The sequence below is a fragment of the Corvus brachyrhynchos genome, unplaced genomic scaffold (assembly GCF_000691975.1).
Source record: "Corvus brachyrhynchos isolate BGI_N302 unplaced genomic scaffold, ASM69197v1 scaffold115, whole genome shotgun sequence".
Taxonomy (NCBI): Eukaryota; Metazoa; Chordata; class Aves; order Passeriformes; family Corvidae; genus Corvus; species Corvus brachyrhynchos.
Genome location: NW_008239553.1, coordinates 573912 through 585387, shown reverse-complemented (window position 1 = coordinate 585387; position 11476 = coordinate 573912). Strand labels below are relative to the sequence as shown.

At 47.6% G+C, this 11476-nt stretch overlaps 1 protein-coding gene across 2 annotated transcripts in view; it reads left to right on the top strand.

Annotated features, from left to right (window-relative positions):
• CRACR2B (calcium release activated channel regulator 2B) overlaps nucleotides 1–11476 on the top strand; it is a 29602-nt gene that overhangs the window by 10118 nt on the left and 8008 nt on the right. For both annotated transcript variants that reach the window (XR_001864396.1, XM_008639357.2), the window contains exons 8-14: nucleotides 2597–2784; nucleotides 3423–3494; nucleotides 3925–3979; nucleotides 7886–7965; nucleotides 10519–10813; nucleotides 10992–11133; nucleotides 11362–11443. Coding sequence is in view for 1 of the 2 variants with exons in the window: in XM_008639357.2 (XP_008637579.2) it covers nucleotides 2597–2784; nucleotides 3423–3494; nucleotides 3925–3979; nucleotides 7886–7965; nucleotides 10519–10813; nucleotides 10992–11133; nucleotides 11362–11443 (914 nt within the window). In the remaining variant the exon portion in view is untranslated. The remainder of the gene's footprint in view (nucleotides 1–2596; nucleotides 2785–3422; nucleotides 3495–3924; nucleotides 3980–7885; nucleotides 7966–10518; nucleotides 10814–10991; nucleotides 11134–11361; nucleotides 11444–11476) is intronic.

The following is an 11476-nucleotide window of genomic DNA, read 5'->3' as shown; positions in this document are numbered from 1 at the left end:
TAGGGAAGATGTGTATGGAAAAAAAAGAGACAGATTTCTCTAGTTTTTGTATTCTGGCTGCTCCAAAATGACCTGGAATGAACAGTTCTGTGACACTTAGAGGTACATATTGTACACTTGCATTTGGGCACTTGATGACATACTGATTAATCAGTCACATAAAAGATCAAAGCACAAGCTTTCCTTTAGCCTGCCATCCTGGGCATGGACATTTGTATGGGATGGTCCATTCTGGATGTCTTTTTTCACTTGGTATCTCAAGAACTGAGATGTGACCCCCACAGAAACAAGTCATGGCAGGTACCAGCAAGATGCTGGAGACTGGGGGTATCCCAGTTGGATACCTAGCTGTGATGTGGATGAAACAGCACTTCTTTGAAATCACCAGCTCATTGTGCAGCAGCTGGAAAGGCCAGCACAACTGAGGTGCCATCAGGAAGGATATCAAGAATAAGATAGAGGATGTATTTTTCCTGCTGCCCACATCTTCGATGTGCCTCATTTAGTGTGTGCAGTTCTGGTCTCCTCTAATTCTACTGTGTCCTTCTCAAGTATGAAGGTACAGAGTGCTAATATGATTGAGCAAACAGAAAATTTGCCTTAGGAAGAGAAACCAGGAAAGTTTAGACTTGGTTTTGGAGAGAAGGGAACTGAGGGAAGAGACATGTGAGATTTATGAAGTCAGAAAAGTGATGGATAAGGTCCACACAAAACTGTTATTCCCCAAATCCTGCAACAGCAAAGGTGAGGGACACTCAATGAGACCAGTATGAATTTGATTTAGAAGAACACACTTCTTTATACAGAGACTAGTGCTGGATTTTTGGCCACAGGAGGCAGGCAATATCAGCAGTTCAAAAATGAATTGGACAAACAAATGGACAATAGGCTTGTAAATATTCATTGAAAGGAGGAACAGTCAGAGGTGTGGCCTCTAACATCCCTAGTCCAGGGACCTTAGATGGGAAGGCTGTATGAGGGGAATGGACCATAGTTAGGAGCCCAGGCATGCACTTCCTAGGTAGCATCTCCTCTCGCTGAGGGTCAGGGCAGAACACTTGGGCTGCATGTACACTTTCTGTTACTCAAATGGTCATTTCTGGTGCTCTTAACTCTTGAGGCTTGTACTGAGCTGTGTGGATAATCGGGTCCCTCTTGTGGCCTAAGACCAGTACTGTGATGGTGCTATTCCACAGTATCACTTTCAAGGACAGACCACATAAACGGGAGAGTTGTACGTGATGGAGATTTCATAGGGAGGGGCAGGTGTGCTTTATTTAAAGCCTGTTCCTTGGCTTATTGCAAGATCCAAAGGCTGTAAGCAGGGGTTGCTGGTTTTTAGTCTCAGCTCCACTGCTCAGCATATGTAGTCTTGCTGAAATATTCCCCAGTGTCCACAGGCCTGGAGGACTCCAGACAAAGCTGGGTGTGGCTTGCTCTTCTAGCCTCAGTGGGGAGATATAGGTAGGGCTTGTGTTTCAAGGAAGCTAGGAAAGGTCAGATCCATTCATACCTGCTCTTGACTGTTGTACATGTGTGCTGGCAGAGAGGAGGGTGGTAGCAAGAAAAAAAAAAAAATCTTCTGCCATGGTGTGCTGCTTTATCTTTCTTTTGAGAGGGAAAGAAAGTAGGCTGAGAGAAAAGGCAGGCTGAAGGTGTAAATGTGGAGGCTGACTCTGCCACCTGCTACCCTGATCAGACCTGATTTCTGGTGCTTCTATAAGCATGGATTGCATACTTTTATTTTGGGCTCTGAGTTCTCAGATGGGTACTGCAGTTTCTATGTAGCAGCAGCTTCAGCAGAGGGCCCTGGTTAGCCAGTGTGGCTGGCTGGATGCTGCAGTGTCAGTATGATCTCCCTTGGAATGCCCTACTTGTCATCTGAGATGGGCAGCTTTGGTGGCTTCCCGTGGCTCTTTCCCAGCCTATGCCAGCCGTCTGTAAGGAATTGAGTCACTGGCTGAGTACACGGCAGCAGGCTTTGAACTTCCCAAATCAGGCTCTGTTAGTTGTGCTGCGGGCTTGTGCTGCCTAGAGTGCAGCTGTGCCGTGGTGGCATTTAAACAACATCTCTAGCCCAAGGTCCTGTCTCCAGCAGTAGTAAAGGCCACCCAATCACTTCACTTTCCAGGTGTAGTGTGAGATGCCCCTAGTACCTCAAGATATCCTCCTCTCAGCTGCCACGGGCTCAGGAAAGCCCTAAACCAGAGGATTCATTTCAGCAGCTGTGCTTAATAAGTCCCAACAGACACAGTCCTGCTTCCATCCAAATTTTTCCAGTCCACCTTTGACCCTCATTTGCACTGTGATTCCTACAGTACCTGACAGCATCAGGCTCCTCATGCTGCCTGAAGCACTTCTTCAGCTGTGCCTAATTGCATTGCTTGGTTCCCCAGTGCTGGTGTGATGAGAGAGAATTCCTTCCAGTTCATCTTCCTGATGCTGCTGGTGGCCCTGTAGACTTAAGTTGTGTTTACCCCCTTCTACCTCAATATTTACATATGCTTTTTCAGCTTGTTTTTTAGTTGTGATTGCAGCACAAACCGCTTCCTCTCTGTGTTTAACTCCTCCTCATCCTCCTCCTCTCCCACTGCAGCTGGAACATCAGCTACAATCACTGAACTCAGAGCAGCTGGAGACCCGTGTACAGAATGAAAGGCTCCGGCACCTGAATGAAAACCTGCTGGAAGAGCTGGAGAAAAGCAAATGGGAGCTGGAGGCAGTGAAGGGACAATTACAGAAGCTCCAGAAGGAGGCTCAGCTTGAGCAAGAGCAAAAGGACAGGTGGGGAAGGGCAGGAAAGGGTGGGTGTTGGGGCAAAGACACAGAGAAGGAAAGGTGGCCAAGCAGTTAAAGAATAAGTATCCCTAGTTAGGAGCCTTGGTGTCATTAGAGGATTGCCTGTCTCTTTTTGGCAAAAAGGAGAAACATCCCAATGGTCTTATGGGCCTAAACAGAGAGTGATACTGCTACCTCTTGCCTACCTTTTGTGGGAAATGAATATGTTCTAGAAAATCAGTACAAAAATACAGATGTTCCTCAGCCTAAAGGAGGCTTCTTCCAGTTCACCATCACCTCTATAATGCTCTTGTTAAAGATCCTCTTCTAATCACTTGTGTTCTCATTTCTGGGTTATATCTAATAATACATATATAAAACATTGGAATGTTTCAGATCCAGATGGCAGTAAGCATGCTCCCCATCTTTAGCAGCTGAGGAAGTGGAGAGGATGAATTGCCTGCTCTCATGTTGGAGGAGAGCTGTGGTACAACCCAGCCATCCCAGCTCCCAGAGCAGTGCTGTTTCCTCTGAATTCTCCTAGCATAGAGCAGGCCCTTATCTTTGAGTGCCCCTGAGAGAGGGATGTTTTTATTTTCTCTCCCATTAATTTATTTCCCCTTTTTAAAATGCCTTTTGCTCAGGGATGTGTTTAGAGTCTCCAAGAACATGCAGAAGGAGAAACAAAGCCTCCTTCGGCAGCTGGAGCTCCTCAGGTGAGAACTGGGGAAGGCTGGAGGGAAATGCCAAGCTCTTATGCCTGTAAGGGGCTGAGGTTTCAGTATTGCACTTGTTTCTCCCACGGAAAGCTACAGGATTGTATTCAAGCAGTGTTTAAACTCTGCTTGTTTTTCTGGGTCCAGACAGAGTTGTGCAATTTGGCCAGCTCTGGCACATTACAGACTATGTTATTTCATTAGATAATCCCTCCTCTGGAGGAATTTTGTCTTTCCTGCTGGCTAAGGCAACCATGTAGAGCCCTTTACCTCAGCTGGGTTACATGGAAATCCCAACATGTCTGGCCATAAATAACATTTTTATCTCTGTTCCCAAGCTCTCTTTCTGTTCTCACTTTCAAGTGTTGGGGTTTACTTCATTTTTCATAAGCATCTCATTGTGTCTTTCCTGTGTCTTCCTTTTGAGCAGGGAAATGAACAAGAAACTTCGAGATGAGCGAGATGCTTTTGAAGCCAAGAAGCTGGTTAGTCTAAGAAAGAAAACCCTAATTCCCAACCACCCTCCTTTCATCTGCTGCTGTTGCTGTCACCACTCGGGGGCCTGTCACTTCCACGGGGGACAATGACAAGAGCTCATGGGCCTGGTGTTGTGCTTAATACAGACTTTGCAGCACCTCTGTGTCCCTGCTGGAGGCAGGCTCTGCTCGTTGCTGCTGCCAGCTGCCCGGGTTTAACCCAAGGCACATTGGCTGGGGACTGTCACACAGCCCTGTGCAGGGCTGCAGTGGGTGCTGCCTGCTGCACACGTGGGGTCTGTGTGTTGTGCCAGGTACTGGGCACATGCAAGGGAGGGAAAGAAGCTGGATGCATCCTGGAGCTGGGTGGTGAGGAAGAAGATGGATTCCCAGATGTGCTGCTGGCTGACTGGCATGGAGTGGCACAGGAAGGTTTTGGATTTTTTCTGACCCCCTGAGTTTGTAGCAGATGTTTTCAAAGGTTTCTCTGGGGCAGCTCCCCATTCCTATGAGCTCTGCTGGGTACAGCAGTGAGCCTTGTGTCAGAGAACCAGGAGAAAGCAGGATCTCTCTCATCTGGAACTGTCAATCTGGCCTTTCCCAGTCACCAAGATAAGCACAGTGGTCTATTTTTACTTCTTATTATTTTTTCATTAAAAAGTTTTTGTATTCCCAAATGTCACTTGCACAGCTGCTCTGTCCTCTTGGACCCATCCCTGCCACCATGTCTTTGCCTGCTCTGCCACCATGCCCCATGTGCAGATCTGGAAGTAGGTGACTTGCAGGAAGGACAGGCAGTGATAGAATGTGAGAGCCTTTCTGACTGGTGTGTAAGGGACTGTGGAAGGAAACACAGGGATTGTGCCCAGATAGGAGACAAAATGCCCTGCTCTATCCAGAGGCTGGAGTTCTCCAGGTGGAGAGCTGTATAAAATAATGTCAGTAACAATTTTGGATAGAAGTGACGTGTGTGTGTTTCTGAAATCTGGAGGATTTTTTTTTCTTCAGTCTTGATTTTTAAAGCTGCTAACTATGTGTGTGTACACCAGAGCTTCCTGCTCCCTCTTGGAAAAGCCATAAACACAATCACTCTAGCAGAGTCCAGTGCAAGCAGGCAAAGAAAATGGTTTCTTCCCCTCTTTCCATGTGTTGTGCTTCATCAGCTTGTGGGTTCCTATGGGCGGGCAGGTGGCCTGTGGAGACGACTCAGGTATGTACCTCTGTGTGTGCAAAGCTTGTCTGCTTCTCCTCTGTTCTCTTCTCCCGTTCCCTTGCTAAGACCTGCTGCTGCAGGTGGACCCAAGAGAGAGCCTAGCAGAGAGAGTCATAGCACAGAAGGGGCTGCTTTCTCCCTTCTCCTGGCACTGGCAGCAGGGAATGAGGTGCAGGGTGAACTCCTCCTACCACCATTGCTCATCTACCAAGGCTGTGTCTTGCTGGGCAGTTGAAGCCTGTACTGGAGTAAGGTTTTTTTTTTTCCTTTGGCCACTCTCATTTCAGCCTGCAGGGAAGCAGGGCTCCAAGGGCTTGCAGAGATGCTGCTATCATCATACACCTGCAGAAGATCTGCTCTCCAGCCTGTCTCACAGTAAGGGGGAGAGAAAATGGCAGTATTTCCCTGCAGAAGCAAAAAGGAGAGTCCAGCCTTCTGATGGGGATCCCTAGTGTGCGACACACTCTGCCAGACACTATCAGTGCTTTTACAGGCTAAAAAGAAACCCAAGGCCTTAATACCCTCTCTTAGTGCTGGGAAGAGTTATTTCCATGAAATTAAGGTGTGGTGAACAGAGGTTCTTTCATAGCAAAGATTTTGAAGTGGTTGGAAGGAGGAGTTGGGCTATATGTGGCTGATAGCACCCAGTCACTGCTCCTTTGCTCTTCTCAGTTCCCAGCTTAATACCTTGCTCTTCATAAGAGTTTCTGGCCTTTCCAGGGTGGGCAGACCCTGGCCCCGCTGCACTGTGGGGCACTCTCTTGTCCCAGATGAGAGGCTGGGTCACAAATAATGATATATGGCTATTTCTGCCTATGTGCAAACCACTGATGGGTATTCTTAAGACCCAGGGGTTCCAGGTTCAGTTTCACACCCATGACCCATCTGGCTGTGGAGTTATGCTTGCGTGCTTTATGTTAACAGAGCAAATTTCATGTCTGCTCATCATGAAGAGTGGTTTTGGTACTTTGACTATATTTGATGTGTATTTTTATTCCAGTGGTAAACCAGAATCTTTCCCATCCAAAATGCTTGTACATGTGCTGTTGTGGAATCCTTGTCATTGTGTGTTACACAGCTGTGATGTCGCATCTGTCCCTTTATCATCCCAGTGAAAAGCCAAATGTTACACAAACCTGGCAGGCCAATAAAGCATGGCAGAACCAATGGCAAAACATGCCCCCTTTGTTCCTCCTTTCTTACCTGAGTACGTGCTCTGCAGGCTGTTCCCTCTCCAGGTAAGGTGCCAGAGCAGATTGTGTGGGAGTCCTTTTGCTCCACAGGTGACTTGAAGGTTGTGAGTCTGCTCCAGTGGCCTGTGACACAATTTCCTTCTTTCTGTGTGGCTAGAGGGTGCCCTCGAGTGAAGCTGCTCAAACACTGAAAACTTCCTCTTCTGTCCCTGCTGGAGAACCACTGGTTGTCTGTACCACAGCCTGGCTGTGTTGACTGGAGTGTTGTTATACACTTGGGGGTCGTTTGCCTTGGAAGATTTGTGCTCCCCACTTGTGAGCCTCTCAGTGCTGGATTGTTGCTGTGGCTGGAGGTTCTCTTGAATATCAGTTATATATGTAAAAAATGTTTTGTTCTTTCCCTGCAAAGTTCCTAAGTGGGTCAGGCCCTTTGTGGAGCCCAGTGTCTCCTTTTGTTAGACTGCATTGCAGTAAAGGTGTTCTGGGAGTACTGACCAACAGAACAGCTTCTTAATTTTTTTTGCCTTTTAAAATAAGCCTTCAGTAAGGGTTATTGAAGAAATAATCTTTGTAGTCCTCCGGGCTGTGGGAAGCATGAAGGAAGACCTGTCCAGAGCTGCCTGCAGGTGTTTGGTCAGTTCAAAACTGCTGTGAGAAGCAGATCTGGCAGACTGCAAACCCTTATTTCTCCACCTTTTCCCCCAGAAATAACTTGTAAGGACGTGTTAGAAATCTTCAGATTCGCAGACTGAATGCATCTCCCTTTCCCCCAGTGCCAATGCAATGGACACCTTTCCATGCTGTCTCTCACTTCATGTTTTGTGTGTGTGTGGCCAGAGCAGTGACTCTGCTGGGAATGGCAAAGCTGCTTGTATGGGGGGGAAGAGGGTTGGGAGAGAAGTTGTCCCGCTTCCTCCTTCTCTGGGGAGCTGGTAAATACTGGCTGTAGGAAGTGTTCAGTCTGAGGTAAGTAGGAGGAAAGCATGGAGAGAAATGTTGCTGTAAGGCAGAGCATGTGCATCACCCTTTGCAGAGCTACCTCCTTCCTTTCCTGTGGTTTGTGTGCAGCTCTAGGTGAGTACAGGTGGAGGAAGGGTACTAGTGTCTTCTGAGGAAGGGGCAATTGGTCTGTCCTGCAAAACATCAGCATAAGAAAGAGGCAGGTGGGGAAAGAGAGATTCAGCTGTGAGACCAAGTGGAGAACCAGCCATAGAAATAACTCAGGCTGGCTAGAGGAAGAATTCAGTTTGGGGCATCACCAATTTTGATGGATTTAAAACTGAAGGAGAAAGCAGCAACAGTGATGGCTTCTTGCAGGAATTAAATTATCTGAACCAAGAAAAGCAAGCCCTGTGCTCACCTCTTGGAGCCTTCTAGTTAGGCACTACCACTGCACAGTGTGGGGCTGCCAGGGCTCCAGCCTTGCCTCCCGAGTGCTCTACAGAGGTGGGGAGTGGTTGAACTGGGGCTGCAATCACATTCTTCATTCCTTCTCTTTTCAATTTGCAGGTGCCTCAGAACCAAAAGCCCCTGCTGAAGAAAGAGTCAGTGCTAGGCAGTTCCCTGCTGGAGGACAAGCCTGTCAAACGGTTAGATGGGCGTTGTGTCGTGTCCATGGTGTCAGCCCGTGCCCACTGCAGTACCCTGTCGTCAAGCTGTGTCCTGTGTCTGGTTCTCCCACCTTGGTGCTGGCTGGTTTTGGGAGCATGGTGGGGGGTGCAGTTTTTCTGTGGCTCTAGCTGTCTCCTGGCATCGGGTGGTGTTGGCTCAGCATGAAGCTGAGGATACTGTTCACTAATTTCCACAGGGAGGTGGCCTCGCTGCTGCTTCTGCCTGCAGCAAGGGGGGGGAGCAAATCTAAATCTCACCAGAAAGTTTGGGACTGTTCACAGGCTGGGAGTCACAAAGACTGCCTCTCTCTGAGTCAGACAGCTCTTTGAAATGACTGAATCAACTCCCAAGTGTTCCAGTTCATCCTCAGGCACAAATCCTGTCCGCTGGTGCCTCATGCCAGAGTTCATATCCCCGGGGCATGGGAGAGGGCAGGAATTGCACAAGGGTTGGGTTCTTTCTGGCAGCTGAAAGCCTCGAGGAGAGGACCTGGCTCCAGATGGGTTCATCTTGCCCATCTCCCTCTACACCTATGCAGGTGCTCACCTGGTACACCAGGCCTCCCTTCAGCCAGGGCAGGCAACACGTCTTTGTGGCCAAGGCCTTTTCTTTTTTTTTTTTTTCCACTCTACGTGCAGAATATACAGTGACCTGGCTTGGAGCTGGATCTCACAACTGCTGGCCCCAAACAAGTTTTAAAGGCAGCACGTTCCTCTGTTTCTTACCAGGTCTCTGCAGAAAGTTCCATTGCTCCCCAGTTTCTCCTGGTGCCAGCCAGAGACACAGGTCTAGGCTCAGTTTCTTCCAGCTTCAACTCACCTTTAATGCTTGCAATTCTGGTAGTGGCACTTAAGAATTTAGCTCCAGGCTCCTTGGCTCATGGACTGATGGAAAACCAGGCGGACTGTGGAGGAGGGGCTGATTCTTGAGCCCAGGTGAGAGGTTGCTCGGATAGGTCTGAGGCAGAGCTCTTTCATGGTTGTGTGACTGACACCCACTCAATATCCATCAAATCAGATAACCAAGTTTTCCCATCTTCCTCCCCAATTCTTTCTTGCAAAGATCCTTCTAACTGCTACTGGCATAAACCCACTGGAAAGGCTTAACAGCTGGAGAAGTTTGGCAATGAAGGTGATCACAGAAGAAGGGGAGAAGTAGTTGTTGGTCCTGTCTCTGTCCCAGCGCTGTGTCACACCACATTGCTTGAGAAACATGAAAAGAAATCCACTGGATCTGGGGTCACTGTTCAGAGTTTTGTGTTTGTCCCTTTGCCCCTACTAAAGAGGCTTTTGAGGGCCCTCATTGTGTGACTTTGCCAGCCCTGGGAGCTGGGCACCATTCCCCTGGGACTATGTGTCCATTTTCAAGAGAGAAAAGTTCTAGCTGGCCTGGCTCTGGACTTGCATTTGGGGCAGATGCAGGGAGGGAAACCAGGAATGTGAGCTCCCTTTCATGGAAAAAAGTGTAGGCATGGCAGCAGGTGAATTTTGCAACCCAGATGAAATGTACTTGCTGGAGTGAGAAAGAATAGCCTTGATTCCTGCACTAATAGCAAGAGAAAAATGTTGCAGGGTGGGGTGGGATGTCCTGCCTCTGAAGACACTGAGTGTAGTAAGCTCTGGTCACTCTAATTTGCTTCGAAATGCAATCTGCTGCCCAGTGAAATCAATGGAGATATCTGTGGTGGATAAATCCCTCTGGTTGAGTTCTAGGTCTTCTCACTCCTTGTCTAATTCTTTAACAGTGGAAAACCAGTGATGCTGCCTTGTTCCTCAGCAATAATTCCAATAGTTTAAATTGGTTATTCTAGATGTTCTTTTGAAGGTTGTTCCTCTACCTACCATGTCAGCTCTACCCTCAGTGAGCAAGGTGCATCAGCCTGCTCTTGTGTGGGCACAGTCTGTTACTTCTTTTTGTATTGTATTTAGTAACAAAAATACAAGGGTAATTGTTACTTTTTTTTTTTTGTTCCTCAGCAATAATTCCAATAGTTTAAATTGGTTATTCTAGATGTTCTTTTGAAGGTTGTTCCTCTACCTACCATGTCAGCTCTACCCTCAGTGAGCAAGGTGCATCAGCCTGCTCTTGTGTGGGCACAGTCTGTTACTTCTTTTTGTATTGTATTTAGTAACAAAAATACAGGGGTAATTGTTACTTTTTTTTTAAAAAAAAAAGAAAGGTTTTCATTTTGCTACTTTTATATGCTTTGCTTCATTTTTTTCACTACTGGGGAAGTGGAAGGCAGAAAACTCTTGAAAAATCCAAAGTGGCAATTTTTATTAAAATTAATGACATATTTGTCAGTACATATGAGTACAGGACAGCTCTGGTGAGCTGTCTCTCTTTCCTTAGGGGAGCCACCAATGTCTTAGTCACAGGGAGTATGGGGAGTGAATATATGGAGTTCCTGCAAGAGCTTTATATGCACTAATTGGATTGTGTTGGTTATTTGGGAATTTGCAAACTACTTCTTTCCTCTATCTCCTCACCCCCTCCCACCCTACCTGTGCTGCCTGTGGGCTTTAATACAGACAACTGGCCTCTGCGGACCCTCCCTTCACCTTCCCAGTGGATGTGGCAGTGGAAGAACCCAACAGAAAGAACTGTAAATACTTCCCAGGCAATGGGGTATGGATGAAGACAGGAGAAGGAGGCAGCACAAACTTTGGAGAGAGCAGCAGAGATGAGGAGAGATGGCCCTTGGCAGCAGATCCTGAGTGGTTTAAGATGACTTGGAAGGGTGACTCTGACTGCAGAAGAAATGCAGATGGCTTGGATGCTGCTCCGCTGCCTCCTCGAGCACAGCCTGTTGGCACCGAAACCAGGGTGAGTGCACTTACCTGGGGTTATTCCTTAACCACCTGTGCTAGGGCCTTGAGGGTGTTTGACTGTCTTCCCATCTAACTCCAGTTCCATAGGTTTATAGTGCCGGGGTCCAATGCCTAAATCAAAGCACCACCTGCAACTGTGCTCTTCAAAACCTCATCCCTTTTTTCCATTGCAGCTCCCAGCACTGGAACGAGCCAGCTGTTTCCCAGATCGCATCTTTAAAGTGGTGTTTGTAGGGAATTCTGGTGTTGGGAAGAGTTCCTTCATCCACCGCTTCTGCTATGACAGGTTCCTGGCTGAGCTCAACGCAACCATTGGTAAGTAATAGCGTGCCTGGCTCATCTGGATAAGGAAGGTGGGAAAGTCAGCCTGGGCAAATGTTTTTTTGCCTGTATTATAGCCCAGATAGAGGTAAAGCTGGTCCCTCTCCCGATATTGAATCAATCTGGCAATTTCCCTGAACTAAATGGAGTTGGCCTGGCTATTGTAATGGTGAGCTGCTCTCGCCCCATACTACCTTACAGTCATTGTTACCTTCCCGACAGGTATCGATTACCAGGTGAAGAGTTTGATGGTGGATAACACCCAGGTTGCCTTACAGCTGTGGGATACAGCTGGACAAGAGAGGTAAGATTTCTGCCAGGCTCAGTGGAGGAAAGG